General features: G+C 38.9%; 1 protein-coding gene across 2 annotated transcripts; it reads left to right on the top strand.

Annotated features, from left to right (window-relative positions):
* The first annotated feature begins 3,097 nt into the window (after positions 1 to 3,097).
* On the top strand, positions 3,098 to 18,367 carry si:ch211-243j20.2 (uridine-cytidine kinase-like 1). 2 transcript variants are annotated; one of them, XM_053480159.1, is made up of 15 exons: positions 3,098 to 3,272; positions 4,233 to 4,435; positions 5,028 to 5,134; positions 5,221 to 5,391; positions 6,045 to 6,116; positions 6,369 to 6,558; positions 8,497 to 8,558; positions 11,557 to 11,576; positions 13,495 to 13,593; positions 13,778 to 13,871; positions 14,020 to 14,082; positions 15,423 to 15,545; positions 16,268 to 16,375; positions 16,918 to 17,074; positions 17,825 to 18,367. In XM_053480159.1, exons 1-15 carry the CDS (start codon positions 3,184 to 3,186, stop codon positions 17,899 to 17,901), a joined length of 1,635 nt encoding a protein of 544 aa, XP_053336134.1. In that variant the 5' UTR covers positions 3,098 to 3,183; the 3' UTR covers positions 17,902 to 18,367. The 2 variants fall into 2 exon arrangements, with proteins under 2 accessions (XP_053336134.1, XP_053336143.1); XM_053480168.1 differs by lacking the exon at positions 11,557 to 11,576 and adding an exon at positions 10,813 to 10,829 and having other exon boundaries at positions 3,100 to 3,272.

Genomic DNA, 18,367 nt, shown 5'->3' with positions numbered 1-18,367 from the left:
AATAACAAAAATAATCCTAGATTCTTATTTAATGCTGTAGCCAAATTAACCAGAAATAAGACCACTGCAGAAATCTCCACAACAACATCATGCAATAGTGAGGACTTCATGAACTTTTTTAATAATAAAATTGTAAATATTAGGCATAAAATTGAGGTTTTGAAACTGAACAATGTAATTGATGCAGATGTTAATCTAGCCATGTCAGATCAGAACCTAGAATACTTTACTCCCCTTGAAGAGAATGAACTAATTTCACTCATCTCTTCTTCAAATTCATCAACCTGTATATTAGATCCTGTACCGACACACTTTCTTAAACAGATAGTACCAGCAATAACAGAACCCCTGTTGAGAATAATTAATTCTTCACTCAGCATTGGTTATGTTCCAAAATCTTTTAAATTAGCAGTTATTAAACCAATAATTAAGAAACCTGACCTCGACCCCTGTCAGCTGTCCAGTTACAGGCCAATATCAAACCTCCCTTTTATCTCTAAGATTCTGGAAAAGATAGTAGCGGAGCAGCTATGCTCATATATACATAGAAATGGCATACATGAACTGTATCAGTCAGGATTTAGGCCTCATCACAGTACAGAGACAGCGCTCGTTAAAGTAGTAAATGACATTCTATTGGCCTCTGATCAGGGTTGTGTAACTATGCTTGTATTACTTGACCTCAGTGCAGCTTTTGACACCGTTGATCACGCTATTCTTCTTCACAGTTTAGAAAATGTAGTGGGAATTAAGGGTACAGCCCTCTCCTGGCTCAGATCCTATCTGACCCATCGTTATCAGTATGTAGACTTAAATGGTGATTATTCTGCATGTTCTCTAGTGGAGTTTGGCGTTCCGCAGGGTTCAGTTTTAGGTCCACTGCTTTTTTCCCTTTACATGCTTCCTCTGGGCAACATAATCCGTAAGCATGGTATTAGTTTTCATTGTTATGCTGACGATACACAGTTATATGTCTCAGCAAAACCTGATATGAAAAAACAGCTTACTAAAATTGAGCAATGTGTGCAGGACATAAGAAATTGGATGCTAATTAACTTCCTTCTGCTAAATTCGGATAAGACAGAAGTTCTAGTCATAGGACCGCATACAGCTAGGAGTAAAATTTTAGATCACACCGTAACTTTAGATGGCCTTTCTGTTCCATCAAATGCAAATACAGTGAAAGACCTTGGTGTGATTATTGATTCCAGCCTTTCATTTGAAGCACATGTAGATAATATTACCAGGATAGCATTCTTTCACCTCAGAAATATTGCCACAATAAGAAATTTATTGTCGCTAAACGACGCAGAAAAACTAGTTCATGCTTTTATCACCTCTAGGTTGGACTATTGTAATGCCTTACTGTCTGGTTGTTCAGCTAGATGCATAAATAAGCTTCAGCTAGTCCAGAATGCAGCAGCGAGAGTCCTCACCAGAACCAGAAGATATGAGCACATCACATCTATCTTATCTTCACTCCATTGGCTCCCTGTGAAATTTCGCACTGATTTTAAAATACTACTCTTGACATATAAAGCATTAAATGGTCTCGCGCCGCAGTACCTGAGCGAACTGCTAGTGTCTTACGATCCGCCACGCCTACTTCGATCAAAGGATGCAGGCTGCTTGTCAGTACCGCGTATTATGAAAAATACAGCTGGGGGCAGAGCTTTTTCTTACAAAGCCCCAAAGTTATGGAATAGTCTTCCAAATAGTGTTCGGGACTCAGACACAGTCTCAGTGTTTAAGTCCAGGCTAAAAACCTATTTATTTAGCCAAGCATTTTTATAAATAGATTTGCCATAGGTAAAGGAGCAGATCTGGGGGACTCATGGACGTAGAGTATTATGGTGAACTGGTATGTTTGGATGCTGTCTTCCTCAGTCTCATTGATCACTCAGGTTTGCTGACGGTGAGGTGATTGTTTGCTTTACATCTCAGGAAGCCCTCATGTTTGTGTTTCCTTCTGGCTCTCCCTTTTAGTTATGCTGTCTCTGCTTGCACTCTACAGTTAATATACATTCACATTATACATTGTGTGACTGTGACCATACCTAACTGCCATCTCTCCTCTTCTTCTCTTTCCCCCCCTTTTTCTTTTTCCTCTCTCCTCCTGTCCTCCCCGTTTCACTCTTTCTCTCTCTCTCTGTCGAGCTACACATGTCGTTCCTGAGCTGCCAGTGATCCAGACTCCCTCTGCCCTCCGGACCTGTCTGACCCATCCTGGTGCCCCGCTTTTGGCTGAAGATCTCGTCACATGGATGCCCCGTGTGTCTCTCTGGGATGCGTCTGGTGTCTGGGAATGATTCTCTCTACCTAGAAAATGGTTCTGGCCTTGACTGGTGTTGGCAACTGTTTCTCTGGGGACTTGACAATTCGATAGTTCATGACTGGAACTTCTTACAAGTCTACCTGGGTCTTCAATAACTACCTGGACTCCATATTAACATCAATTAACATCAGCTATTATAGCTGAACTGCCTCCCACCCTACACACTGTATAAATGCAGATCATTTACTGCTTTCTGTTTCACCCAAATGAGGATGGGTTCCCTGTTGAGTCTGGTTCCTCTCAAGGTTTCTTCCTATTACCATCTCAGGGAGTTTTTCCTTGCCACTGTCGCCCTCGGCTTGCTCACCAGGGACAAACTGACCATTTTGATTCATACAAATTCACATTTCATACAAACTTAAATAATTCTTTTGACTATGTAAAGCTGCTTTGCGGAAATGAAAATTGCTAAAAGCGCTATACAAATAAAATTGAATTGAATTGAATTGAATAATAATAAATAAATGTACAAAGCGGATAGGGAGGGAATTGTCATTATAATTAAAATATTTGGTTTAAATAATTTATACATTATTAAACAAATTTTAAACATCTATTAAAACTATCCTTGACGTTAAATATAAGCCGAATACATCTTTAATACAAAGGGCTTTAATTTTGAAGAATGACATCCGTCCAGCTACTTCCGCCGAGCGCGTGCCTACATGTTTTGTTTTTGTTTTTTTTAAAGAAAGAATTATTACACACAACAAAAAAGGACGAATGTTGGCAATTTTAAAAAGGCATTGAAAGATTTATAATAAGTTAGTTGAATAAAACCAGATCGCTGTCTTCCTCTATCGCGCACGTGGACACACCCGTGCGCATGCGTGAGATGCGATGAGAACATGGCCGTGTCGCTGAGACGAGTTGATGTCCAAATGCACGGAAAGGAGGATGGAGACGAGGACGAGCAGCGCGCGGGCAGATCAGACAGGTGAACGCAGCCATGTGTCTCTCTGTTCACATCCTGAATCAATCACACGTTTGTTACGTCTCAGGATTGTCTGCTAACGTGCTGGCTAAAGCTAGCTGGCTAACTAACCACCAGTGTCTATAATAATAATAATAGTTCACATGGTTGTATAAGCAAGGTTTATTTACCTCTCACGCGCTCTTAAGGTTGTAAGAATTAAAATACTGTTACTACACCATCTGTTTGCCTTCTTACACCTTCCACACTCTGCTACAAGAGGGTTAAACTCCAACACAGCTTCGACATAAACACCTAAAAGGTCAGGAATGAATAAACACCACATTGCAGCAACATGATAACACTGAGTCCAAATGTCCATGTCCTGTCCATATGATGAGAGCCTTACTCACATGAGGCTCCAGTCTTTCCTGGGCTTGGGTGTGGATTCCTGGAGTGGACGTGAAGGATAGACTTTCACTCCCTCTCCTGCACCTACAATAAAACACCATGTAAGAAGCTCAATCTGAGGGGTTCTCTAGTTCAGGGACGCTCTCACGCTTTGCATGGAATAATACTTTGTAGCCTTTTGCCCGGGCTGGGATTGGTGCTGTGATGTGCTACCAAGGCAGTTCTGATGGATATGTTTAAACACCACAAACACAAATTAGAAGGAGTATAATTTGTAAGCCGGCAGGATACTATTCAGCCATAACACTGTGTGTCTTCTAACACTTTATCATCACAACTAGTATTCACCTTTTCATTAAGTCGCTTCTAGTGTATGAAAAAGGTTAGAAAGGTGTCAGAACACACAGGTCATTACTGTTTTGGTGGACAGACTCAATATGGCTGGTCATAATGTGATGTCCTCGTGTATATAAACCATTCTTTGGTAATGTGTGTGTGTTTGTGTTCCCCTCCCCCCGTCCAACTGTGTGTTGTAAATCGACTCAGCCGAGGTATTTTTGTCCCACACTTTAGTGGCAGCGGTGAGGATTCCCTTGATGGCCTTTTGAGGGGCACATGCCCTTTGACCCCATCTCTGTCTCCACGAAAGAGGACCACCAGTCAGAGTAAAACTGAACCACCTCTTCTAAGGACCAATAAAAGGACCATCTACACAGCGGGACGTCCTCCCTGGTACAACGTCACAGGGACCAGCTTTAAAGAGGCATTTGTTATAGGTGCGTCAATTTCATCCTTGACTAGACCCGGCTACTGATGAAGTCCTGCTGTCCTCACTCAAGGATTTACCTTCCCATTGTTTAACTAGTCACAGATAGCTGTAGATTATTATTAGGAGTGTGGCGTTCTCTAACCGAGAGCTCAACTCGAGTTTGTAGAAAGAAATAAAAATCCGGAAAGTCCATGGAATTAGAATGATTGTTTGACTTTTTGACCGTGTACTATGTATATGCAGCTTAAACCTGCTCTCATGCGCATGATATACAAACATGCAGGCCAAAAGCATTACACATTATATTGAAAAATTCAATTAACAATTTTTTTTTGCTACGGATCACAAAGAATTCACGAATCATGATGTCTTAAGGGTAGCCAAACACTGAGATCATGGATTAGCATCTGTAGCTTGCCGCGGTTTTTATTAGCAGGTATTGGATCATTGGAAAGGGTTTTGTATCTGGTTAAAATGCGTGCAGGCCTTAGCTCATTAGCTCAATTCTATAATTTTAAACATTCTTAATTTTTATCGTCTATGCTTTGTAGCTGTGTGTCATACATGGGATGTGATGTGTGTGTCGATTGGTTTTGTAGGTCTGTGTGGAGGCAGCGCGTCAGGGAAAACCACAGTGGCCAATAAGATCATCGAGGCTCTGGATGTTCCATGGGTTGTCCTGCTCTCCATGGACTCTTTCTATAAGGTAGCGTTGTTTAAACAGTTTTTAGTCCTTCTCCAACACTTTCCTCCTCAACCAGCTGATTTTTTTTTTCTTCTTCTTAACCACAGGTGTTGAGCAAAGACCAGCAGGAACTGGCAGCCAGGAACGAGTACAACTTCGATCATCCTGATGCTTTTGACTTTGAGTTGCTCATAACAGTTCTGAGGAAACTGAAAAAGGGCAAAAGTATTAAAGTGCCAGTTTATGACTTTACCACACACTCGCGCCGCAAAGAGTGGGTAAGTGCATGTGTGCGAGTGAGGATGAATGCAAACAGAGGACCTTGATTTCTACATGCAGTGTTCACAAGACAGCAGTGTCAAGCCACTTTGAAGGCAAAAATTGACTGTTTAACTTCTTGTTGATCTATTTTAAGTGTAACAGGTGTAAAAGTATCAATGCTGCCCTCTGCAGCTTCGCTGTGGTATTACAGTCTACACCTAAATGAAGGGTTGTCTGTTCTTACACTTTTGCTATTGGTTAAGTGAATGACTGACTGTCAGGATCACTGTCAGAAATTTTTTATAATGATTTATATGACTTATCGTTTCAGTCATAATTTTAAAGAAAAGCTGGTTATGTATGTAAAGTGGTTTCTTGAACCCAGGCTCTGATATAATAACCCTTTAATGAGACCTTATTGGATGAGAGCAGGTGCTAACTCTCACTCTCCCCAGTTGTTTGTGGTCATGTGATATAAATGAACCCGTTAGCAAGGGTGACTTTGCAGTAAATAGGATGAAGTGTTTGGTTAATAATGAACTACATCTCTCATATGATAATACATAACCTCCTATTTCCATCCCATAGCTTTAAAGTAACGTTATCATTCTTTTGGAATTATGTGAAGCTCTCACTTTGTCTTTTTTTTCTATCTGTCTTTTTTCTGCAGAAAACTGTCTATGGAGCCAATGTTGTCATATTTGAGGGAATTCTGGCATTTGCAAATAAAGAACTTTTAAAGGTATGTTTACTTTCTGCCCTTTTTTCAAGCTCCAAAAAAGCAACACATCTGTAGCGATACAAAATGTACCTTAGAATAAATGCACAAGAATATATAGAGATTTGTCCAAAAGCACGGTCGCCATAATGACTTGGTGAACACAAGTCTGGTTTTCTCTGTGGAGTTATCCTCAGGGTTCAGCACCTAGGCTTTGAGTGTAATCCAAGTATTGTGTTCATGTACTTCCTTGTTTGTGTGTGTGTTCCCCCCCAGCTGTTGGACATGAAAGTGTTTGTGGATACGGACTCAGACATCCGGCTGGTCAGGCGGCTGAAAAGGGATATCTCTGAGCGAGGTCGTGACATTGGGGGTGTTATTAAGCAGTACAACAAGTATGTGAAACCGGCCTTCGAGCAGTACATCGAGCCCACGGTCCAGGTCGCAGACATCGTGGTCCCAAGAGGTACCCACCTTCCACTGATTGGCCTAGAGGAGTGTGCGATTAAAGAAAGGGAAACCGAATGCTTTACAAGCTTTACACTTAACAAACAAATGTTTAACAGCTTATCTTTGTCACTACGATAGTTTCACAAGTTGGTCAAAAAGAAACACTTATCAGGTCACGACAGTGGATCTGCTCACAGTTGATTGGCCTCAGGTTAAAATTGTGAAGTGGGTTAAATTGCGAGTGTGACCCACCTCAGCAGGTTTTTTGATTAGACACAAATCTGATCCAATTACTATTTCACTCCTTAGTTTTTTTTTTTTTTTTTTATAAAAAAACAACCTATAGCCAAATTACTGGTGGCCTTAAAATTATTTAAAAGACTTAAAAATCGTCATAAATACTGTATAAAATATAAATATAACTACATAAATATAACTAAAATGTCTTGCAGTTTTCAGATATACTGTAGACCTTTGACCATGTTCTGTCCCTATGGCCAAAAGTACAGGGTCACCTGACCATGCTTCTGATCTGTGGTTCTTCCTGTAAACCAGTGGTTCTCAAACATTTTCTGTCATTTAAGGCGGTGTGTGAATTTTCAAGCCCTACTTGTCAACAAAATAAAGAAATCGTCCAAGTTTACTATTTATTGAAATATCAATTTCTAAACCAATAAGATCAAATAACACCAAGTTCAAAACAGATAAAATACACGTGCAATTGTTATAACAGGCTTACTTCGTCACTTATCTAGAGCTTACTTTCAAAGAAGTCGAGTGGCTTATTAACCTGACTGGTGTGTGTTGTCTCTAAGTGTCTTCCTACTTTGTTGGGTCTCATGCTGTCTGCTGCCAGCGGTTTACGACACAAAACACACACGGGTCTCTCCTCTGTCCCCACCATCCCCACCATGAATCCAAGCGCAACACAGGCTTCATCATGTTTTCCTTTCGGCTGGCTTTTTGGTTGATTAGGCTGATAGGGCTGAATCACCTGCTTTTTTGTGGTCCATGTAACAAATGTATCCATTGACGTTATTATGCTCACTACATACAGTATGCTACGGACCCGGTTTGTGTCGGCAGTAAAGTTAGTTTTATAGTCGCATCTCCGAATTCAATAGCTGCGTAAATAAACCCGCAAATAAGATACCCACATATATTTCCTCTCTACATTGTCTTTAAGCTCCATCTGCCTTAAATTATACATGTTTAAAAGCATAAACACCATTATTCTCTACGGCGCAACGGATGATTTAAGGATCATCGCAAAATGCTGCACACCAACAAAAAGGATCAAAAATCAACTTTGTTGCCACACTGCAAACTAGAAATGCCAGACTAGTACTGCCTGATAAAAAATTATTTTTTAACAAAAATACAGAAACATCAGCATACACATTGGAATAAATGAAATGACATATATAATACCGAATGTTTCCTTATATATATTGTTCCTCTGCAATTAACATGCCGAAGTTAAACCGTTGTTGTTGCACTATGGCTCCACTTTTTCTCTGATGTTATTTTAATTTACTTGTATTTATGATCCATTTCTGTGTGTGATTGTTTAGTTTCGAGCGTCTGATCTTTGTCAATAAAGAAAAGCATGAATTAGAATAGGTACTTTCCTATTATTTTCCACTAATTCCCTCCCGTTCATTGCGCCCCACCTTTCATGTCTGTATGCCCCACTAGTGGGGCGCGCCCCACACTTTGAGAACTACGGCTGTAAACTGTTGCCACAAAGATGGAGGCACAATGCTTCTGCGTACTGTACCAACGATAGTGCAAGTGCACTCTCTTGTGGTGTAAAAGATAACAGAAAAATAAAAAATATTATGTACAATTGAGTTACATTATATTATGAGAACATTAAAAAAATATTGGGTAAAACAAACATCAGTTTAATGATTTAATAGTTTTTAATTAAACATTTTTGTTCTTCCACAAGGTGGAGACAACTTTGTAGCGTTGGAGTTGATTGTGCAGCATGTCCACAGCCAGCTTGAAAAGGTACATCACACCTTTTTAATTATTATTATTATTATTATTTTTTGTTTTAACCTGTTTTTGATGCTTTAATTGTGAGCACAAGTAAACCTATTTTAAGAAACTATAGTGTTTTATATATATTTTTAAGCAGAGCTTAGGTTTAAAGTGTATCGGATTAATATATACAGTATTTTAAAAAATGGTCAAAACTCAAATATGGGGTTAACCACTTTGTTATACGGGAATGTTTAATGAGGAAACTCTCAGGATAAGACGTTTGAATACTGAAATGGGTATTTTACATATGTCAAAAAAATCCTCAATAAAACAGAGTTCACAGTCCAATACAGTGGAAAACAGCTCTGAGACAAAAAGGTGTCCTGGGAATCCTCTCGCAATTTAAAAGCGCAGAGACAATACTGTTACATTTCACATGTCACTGTGAGATTCATTTTCTTAGGCGCGGTTACAGCTTTTGGCCAAATGATGGCAGTGTGGGTAAGGGGTCAGAGATGTAGTGAAGTGGATTGATATGCTTTATATTGTATATTTATGTCAAAAGCGTATAAGACTCACTTTGGTAAGTCGGGGACTTCCTGTATGACTTTGTATAAGACATGACCTTTAAACAATGAACAACACAAGTTACAAATAATTTCAGTGCTTATTTAATACTTTTGGTTATAAAAAAATTAAGAAAATATAGCTGCCTAAGACAAATGCATTAGTGCTGTTGAATCAGATAGAAAATTGCACAGAAATCTGATCATATCTACAGTCTATTTCACGACTTTGTTTACAACCAGAATAAAAACTATATACTATACAAAGGTCACACACACACACATAATAGAAAAACTGAAACTTGGAGTGTGAATTAGTTCAGTTATTGTAAAAAAAACTCGTACACTTGAGTCAGGGTTAAAGAACAGAATGGGGGGGATCACACCGTAGTGAGCGAGTACCTCCAAGTATCAAATACAGTTTATTTATTTCCTTTCTCCCCCATCAAAGGTGTACACATGCTTTTTGTTATCAAGGAAACTATAATCATCTGTGCAGTAATACCAATGACTTTCTTTCACAGATGTGTTTGTGACTAATACCTCACTCTAAACCTTTCTGATTATGTTTCACCATGTGTGAAAATACTTTTCTCCAGAATTCCCTTGCTGTACAATGCACTCGAGTGCTTCTTGTACATTTATTCTTTATTGTCCCCTCCATATACAGTGTAACAGGAAGGAATAAACCCTGCTTGGTTTTCCTCTGCATGCCCCCGTCTCCCCTAGAGATGTTCTCACATTTGTTGCATGTGTACGTGCTCGTTTATTAATCCCACAAAGTAAACATTTTCAAAGACTTGTCTTCCCTTTAAGCCATAACAGAGCAGCTCTCATTTATTCCATTTTTATTACCGGCTTAATCCTCTTGAAGGTCACTGTGGTGCTACAACCTCTTGGGAATGTGTTTTTAGTCTAATGTGTTAGTGTTTCAAAAATTATGGGTCATGCAGGAACCTTAATTTTGTAATTGCGTTTAAATTAAACATTTAAATAATGCCATTAGGGTTAAATTATATGTCTTATAAGAAAGTACTTGTTAGGTTTTATTGAGCTTGCTGGAGAATGAGTTCTTCTGGTAACTTTGTCACACTTGCTCCTCTCTGTTTTTATGCAAATCCCAGGAGCGTACATTAGGTTTTTTGTTTGCATCTGAAAACTGGTCTGTCTTGTACTATATATTTTTTGTTTTTAAAGCCATGCATATGTTCTCCTGTAATGTTTATTATTAATTCATTTTCAAGTTATATATGAAAATACTAAATGATTTTGTACATAATTAAGCAGACATGATAAACATATTTAACTAAACTGGTACCGCGTATAATATGGTGCCTAAGACTTTTGCACAGTACTGTATGTATATACTGGTTTAGTTTTGTTTTTTTGTCAGGTTTATACCAAACGCAGCAAATCCCTGTCAGACACTTAGTGACCGCCCTTATTCTGGCTTTTGAAAAGTCTTCACCCCCAGAGAATAAAGTATTTCTTTATCTCCTGTAGTGCAACATCAAAGTCAAGGTCATTAAATTGGCTTCTGGAAGAATCGCATGGATGTTTTGATTTGATGATCTGCTTCTCTTTCTGTTTTTATTTCTCTCCTTCACAATGTGTGTTTGTTTGTTTGTGTGTGTGTGTGTGTGTGTGTGTGTGTGTGTGATGAACACTCGTGAAACTCCTCCCTCGCCTGAACGCACTCTAACCTGCCACAGCGTGAAATCACAGTGAGGTACGGCTATCCGTCCCAACAATCTGTCCTCCTCTCTTTCTCGACCTGCTTCTCTCTTCTGTTCTCCTCTCCCTCACTCACTCTCTCTTGCTGTCTCTCCTCCTGCTTTTTTCTTCTGTTCTTTACCCTTTCTATCATCTCTCTCTTTTGCTGTTTCTCTTCACCTGCTTCTCTCTCTCTCTTTCTCTCTCTCTCTCTCCCTAGTAGAGACACAAGAGACTGAAGGAAGTGTCTCCTGCCAGTTAATTGGATTTGACCTAAAGCGTTCCCTTTGTTTGTCCACTCAGGATAGTGGGATGTCCTCTGCCTGAGTTAGACCATACCCTGTACATCCTTTCGTCTCTTTCCTCACTGTGGCTCTTCAGTGACTGTGATTAATGTGCGTGAAGGAGACGATTCAGTGGTTTAGCTTTTAACCCACCGGTGAATAAATCATTAAATAGAACAACAGTGTTAAGGCAACTTTTTGTTTTTTTTGTGATTTGGTAGAAATAATAAGGATCAGAGGAATACAAGTGTATGAGAACCACTGAAATGTCACCTGAACACACACTTGCGCAAACACACACACACACACACACACACTCACACAAACTGCAATTCGTGTTTCTTCCCACATTGACTTTGAGCTTTAATAAGTTTGTGTTCTCTTTCCCTCTCCCTCTCTCTCTCTCCCTCTCTCTCTCGTCTCTGGTTTTCACAATAAATCTCTTGTCATCATCTCCAGAGGAAACTCCGCTGGGATATGTGAGGATCAACTCCGGCATCCCACTTATTCAATTTTTTAAAATTTATTTTAAATTTCTATGCCTCCTTCCGTTATTCTGTTTGCTGTGGAGCATCTCAGAACTGTCTTTGAAATTTCTTTTCTTCTTCACTTTTCAAATCATGACTTTATAAGAATCCTGTGCCTGACTTTTTGCACATTTTCTTGTGTGTGTCCAACTAACAAGCACAAGTTTTTCTTGTCCAAGATACCATAGCGATTATCAGAGCTGACAACAACACAGAACCGAAATTGACTCTAGAGGATTTAAAGATCACTCCATCTCAATTCCGTGTGCTTGGGGGTTGGGGGAGTAATATGGATTATTATTCCCATAACAATACGCAGATTGAATCAGTGCATAGGTATCGTGATGATAAATAATCTTATGGCCCCTGGTAATTCCCATCCACCTTTTATTAATTAGCATAGTAACAGCACCGTCTGTAGAAAATAGTTGAAAAAATAATTCTTTAACATGTAAAATGATCATTTGCACCTTTTGCTATAGACTATACTTGTACTACTTTTGCACAGCTTTCTCGACAAACCAGAGATTCCAGGATCTTTGTAAAGTACGCAACTGAATTCACCTCTGTGTAATATCTTTAGTAACACAGACATATTAGTTTGATACACCATGTTTGTTACTAAATATCTATTTAATATACACTCACCTAAAGGATCATTAGGAACACCTGTTCGATTTTTTATTAATGCAATTATCTAATCAACCAATCACATGGCAGTTGCTTTAATGCATTTGGTGTCTGGTCCTGGTCAAGACAATCTCCTGAACTCCAAACTGAATGTCAGAATGGGAAAGAAAAGTGACATTCAAATGGTAGAGTCAGAATTTGGTGTAAACAGAATGAGAACATGGCTTCATCATGCCTTGTTACCACTGTGCAGACTGGTGGTGGTGGTGTATTGGTGTGGGAATGTTTTCTTTAGGCACACTTTAGGCCCCTTAGTGCCAATGATTCAAACATTGCTTCTGACCACGTCCATCCCTTTATGACCACCATGTACGCATCCTCTAATCGCTACTTCCAGCAGGATAATGCACCATGTCACAAAGCTCGAATCATTTCAAATTGGTTTCTTGAACATGACAATGAGTTCACTGTACTAAAATGGCCCCCACAGTCACCAGATCTCAACCCAATAGAGCATCTTTGGGATGTGGTGGAACGGGAGCTTCGTGCCCTGGATGTGCATCCCACAAATCTCCATCAACTGCAAGATGCTATCCTATCAATATGGGCCAACATTTCTAAAGAATGCTTTTAGCACCTTGTTGAATCAATGCCTTGTAGAATTAAGGCAGTTCTGAAGACGAAAGGGGTTCAAACACCGTATTAGTATGGTGTTCCTAATAATCCTTATTATTATTACCTAAACAAACGAGAGGGGAAATGAGGTTGCTGCTGAGGTTGTTGCGTACATGCATTAAACTACCAATTGTTAAATCATACCTTTTTGCATTTTGCAGCCCGTTGCAGTAAACCCTCTCTTCCCGTTTCTTTAATCAACATAATTAAATTTATATGAAGATTGGCTGTTACATGTGAACAGTTCTGATTAGAACATCATGTTTAAGCATCACCATCATATCCAAGCATCATATCCAAGTTACCTGCATACATCATAAAACTCACCTGTTGTTGTCAGTCTGAGCGATCGCTGCTTTTTAACCCTCCAGAATTACCCCTGATGCCTTGTTTTTCTGATGACATCAGTGTGCATTCTTACAAGAAAAACAGGTACAACAGCTCTGTATTGGTCTTTTTTTTCCTGGCTTGACATGATGTCTGGTGTGTGCTGTGTGTGTGTATTTGTGTGTGCGTGTTTTTATGCACACTCATGAACTGATTTTATTCTGGTTGTGCTGCTTAGATCTGCCTTGGCTTCAGCGCACCAGGGTCAGCCTTTACCCAAGACCCTCAGCGTGATGGAAAGCACACCTCAGGTGCGGGGAATGCACACCATAATCAGGTATGACCGACACAAACTAGCTTTCTGTTTTCCATGGTCCGTGTGCTTTTATTATTATTATTGTATATGTATATTATTGTCTTTTTATTATTTTTTTTAACTCATATATATATATATATATATATATATATATATATATATATATATATTTTTATGTCTCTCTTTGGCATGTATAAACATACAGGAACAGGGAGACTAACCGAGACGAGTTTATTTTCTACTCGAAGAGATTGATGAGGCTCCTTATCGAGCACGCCCTTTCCTTCTTACCCCTAAAGGTTAGTTCCTATTTTTGCGTTGTTTTAGTGGGATTCAAGTAGATGCTACCGGACATTGTTAGACCATAGGATCATCAGATGTACACAATTTGTGTTGCTTACTGATGTGCCTTTTCCCCTCATGAGTATTGTGCCTCTTGTTTCCCAGCCTGTGTCTGTTGAAACACCTCAAGGGTCAGTATACGAGGGGAAGAGACTCAGTGGGAAAAGGGTAAGTCATGATTTTTATATTATGTTCAGTCAAAAAAAATAATCTTTCCCTTAAGCATATCCTTTTGAGCGACTTTTGCATTGTTCGCGGTGCTCAATGTGATGCTGGGCTCATATGTGATAATGATTCCTCATTGTCTCAGAGCCACTCTTTCACAATCTGAGTCCTGGAATATGTCATCAGGGAGGAAAAAAAAAACCCAATGATGACACCCTGGTCATTTAGTACGTTCATGTCTTCAGCTGACTTCATTTTATTGCCACATAACGTTACTGCGTCTAGACCTGACCAACTGAAGCAACTCCAGATTATTACTCTGCCTCCAGTGGACGCTATGCATGATGGATACATCACTTTATGCGCTTCCCTTCTTACCCTGACACACCCATCCCTCTGGAATATCTGTATGAATGTTATTGGCAAAATAATGAAATTCCACCCCAATAGATTTCAGAATTCAAATCATATTATTCTGAGAAATAAGTCATAAGTCATCGCCTTTCCTCCTCAGAATAATATGACTTGTATTCTAATATCTCTTGGTGTGAGATTTCATCATTGTGCCCATACCACTCGTACAGAAATGTCCTGTTGTGCTGTCGAAATGTCCAGCTTCCAGTTTGGGTTACAGATTAAAGAGTTTAGAGCGGAGATATTCAGAAAGTAGCGTGTAAAGGTATTACAGGTGACATCTAGGTGAGATGCAAAATACCGAAAAAATAGATAATTCAAAATTTATTCAGAATATACATGTGCACAATAAATAAGAAGAATATTCATAGAAATGATGAGTAATACCTTTACTTGCTCGTTTATCTATAAAAAATATATTTTTGATTTAGTTTTTGTGTAGCCTGTACTTTTAGTATGCTAATTAGGCCCAACCTCCCTTCCGTGGCACTGAGATCACATGACGTCAGACCTCTTCATGATTTTCTCCAAAATAGCCATCATGGAGGATAGAGAGCCAACTCGCAAAAAAGACGCAAGCTGGAATTTGCCAGGAAATGTCTTCACCTGTTTGGGTTTTCGATATTTTTAGACCTGGTTATGAATGAGTATGCACATGCAATGGTCACGTAGCCCATTGCATGTACATACTCATTCATATTCTTAAGGATTTCATCAGGATCAGCCTTGTCTGTTTTCAATTATTTCAGTGTTTATACAACACGTTGAATTTGCAGTATTATATGTTGTTGCAGTATAAATTATGTAGTGACTATTTTAGTTTTAATACAAATTAAGTATATTAAAGAGTGTATATTATAACTATTATCCCATTATAAGCCTTGTATTTATAAGGTTGTAAATTTGTGTGGTTATACATGTGTTTGTAGATCACCGGAGTGTCCATTCTGCGTGCAGGAGAGACGATGGAGCAGGCCTTGATGGCCGTATGTAAAGACATTCGCCTGGGAAAAATTCTCATCCAGACAAACCACAACACGGGCGAGCCTGAGGTACGGACAGGCTGCCCTTTTACTCCATTTGACTTTGTCTCTCTTTACAGACAAAATATTACTCTCTCCCAAAAAAATTCTCTTTTGTGCATGAGTGTTCTAGGACCAAATGTTCTTTGTAATCCAGGCACAGCAACCCTGGCCAGGTTAAAGGAGTGACTCATGCTGACTAAATAAATGAGTGAACGAATGAATGTATAAATGACTAATGAGTTCTACCATGACACGTCCTGTGTACTTTTAACACAACCTTCCTTTGTCCTGCCTGACCCTCTCTGCTCCAGGGGGCGCTGTATCGTGGCTGGAATATTGGAAGAAAAGAATTAGAAAAGAATTTCACTGTGCTGCAATGTTCATGTGGCAAACAAAAATGACTTCTTTGTCATTCTGCTTTCAATTCTCATGAATGTATTATCTACTTGTTTGTAGGATTTCTGTGAAATTATCACTTTAAACTGCTGGTCAGATTTAAAAAACGGGTCCAAACAGGGTCAGTGTCACAGTGAGGTCAGATATCCGAAATGTTCTCATCCTTCAATAGCTTTTCGATGCCTTCTTGCTGGAAGCATCATCACTGAATAAAGCCAAAGCATATTTGCAGTCTCCGTACTTTTATTCTAATAACTTTTTTTTCTTCATTAACCTCAGTCTGTAAAAGATTTACCAAGAACATTATTTATTGTGTTTGTCTGCTGCATTTGTCCTTCTGATTTGCCTCCCAGCTCCACTACCTGCGCTTGCCGAAGGACATCAGTGAGGACTATGTGATTCTGATGGACAGCACAGTGTCCACAGGGGCAGCTGCTCTCATGGCTATTCGAGTGTTACTGGTATGTTTTGGCCTTTGAGTGTGCGTGCACATTTTAAATTTCACACTGATGTCAAAAACTTCTACAACTAATATACAAGTGCCTTACTAGAGTATTAACAATTTATAGTTTTAATTACAGTTAAACCTTAGATTGTGAGTATAATTCATTCTTAAAGTGGACTAGTAATACAAAGCACTCATAAAAAATAATGGAAACTCACTACCCAAACTTATTTATATAAATATGATTAATACAAAATATAAAGTGAAAATAAAACAAATTAACTTTTACCTTTAAAAAGAATTGTGGCTGGTAAGACGCTAGAGGGGAGGACAAGGAGGCGGGCTATTGTGTAGAGAAGAACCATTGGCTCAGTTGTGATCACGTGACACTCGGCCAACAAAGCAAATGCATACTACTCGTATTTCAAGATCTCGCTTGTTTATTAAGTTAAAATGTATTTAAAAACATTTTGCTGAAGACCAAGTTACTTACAATCCAAGGTTTTACTGTATTTGATAAGCGGTGCATTATCACATTGTCCTGTGTCCTGTTTTCAGGACCATGACGTTGAGGAGGACAAGATCTTCCTGCTGTCTCTGTTGATGGCCGAGATGGGAGTTCACTCTGTAGCCTACGCTTTCCCTAAAGTGCGCATCATCACCACAGCCGTGGACAAGAAGGTCAACGACGAGTTTCACATCATCCCAGGCATTGGTAAGCAAGCCTACAGGATTGGAAGAACGTTTCACTTGAGAAAGACGTGACCAGGAGGTTGTCAGGTTATATCCCCATAAGGCCCTGAGAGTTTTCTAGGCCAAACGTCTTTAGTAAGACAAGGTCTTTAACAGTTAAATATGTTTAAATGAAATACCTGAAATTAGTTCCTGTGTCCTTTTTGACTTAAAAGCATAAGAGTATGTTTTTGTTTTATGCTGTTAAATACATCTTTCATGTGTGTCTAGAGATAACAAAAATCATTGATGTTGTAGAAGGTTGTTCATAGCTGGTACAGTTTGCTTAAGCCTTTTAGCTAGGACATAAAGCAAATCTGCTAAGAACTCACCGTATAATGTCCTTCATACAACTGATTTTTAAAGCTATTTATTCGATTTTGCAGATTAGTCAAAATCTAAAATTAGTTAAACGCTCTAAATTTGATGTATTCCTCTGAAATACACCACAGCTTTTGCAGAAAATATAAACTACTTCCGTCTCCTGCGAAATGCTTGTGTTTTCCAAGATTAGCTCTGCTTCTTTTCCTGCTTCTTCTTTTGAGTTTCTTCTCCGACTGATCTGGAGCAGACATTTGGCAGGGAAAATAAGGATTATGGCTTTGTTTTAATATCATGTTTCGTACAAAAAACACAAGTTGTTGGTTGTACAAGACGTGTAAGCGTAATTACAGTACTACGTATGTACTGTCTGTATGTATGTATGTATTGATCAGATCCCAATCTTTTACAGGAAACTTTGGGGACCGTTATTTTGGAACGGACGGTCCTTCAGACTGGAACGAAAATGAAGAAGGGATGGATTACTAAGTTGATAGAGAAGAGGTATCAGGATCAAAACATTGATGTGTGGGAAAAAAAAAGCTGCTTATTTTCTGCCACATGCCATAATGCACTCTTCAGGTCAGGGTGGGTTTCAGCCCTAGAATTTTTCAACTGTAATGTTTTTAGTTTTTAAACCGCAGCATTGTGTTTAACAGAATGTAAGATTAGTAAATCTTTTGTCACAAGAATCAAGAGTGATATTATGCCAACGGTCAGTTTCTTAATTCACTGGAGAAAGTAATGGCCAAAACAATTTTTACTTTATTTATTTTGAATTTTTTTGGTAGAATAACTGAACTTGTGTTCAATCCACAAACAATATTCTTATTAACAATGCGTTTCACATGCTTGAATTTCAGGAGGTTGAGTCGTCGCTGAGTTTGTACTGTAGATGAGTAAATGACTTTTAATTGCGTGTTAAAATATTAATGTGTGTGAGTGTTTGTGGAAA

Source organism: Clarias gariepinus, chromosome 2 (genome assembly GCF_024256425.1).
Source record: "Clarias gariepinus isolate MV-2021 ecotype Netherlands chromosome 2, CGAR_prim_01v2, whole genome shotgun sequence".
In the NCBI taxonomy this organism is placed as follows: Eukaryota; Metazoa; Chordata; class Actinopteri; order Siluriformes; family Clariidae; genus Clarias; species Clarias gariepinus.
This window is presented reverse-complemented; position numbering and strand designations above follow the sequence as displayed.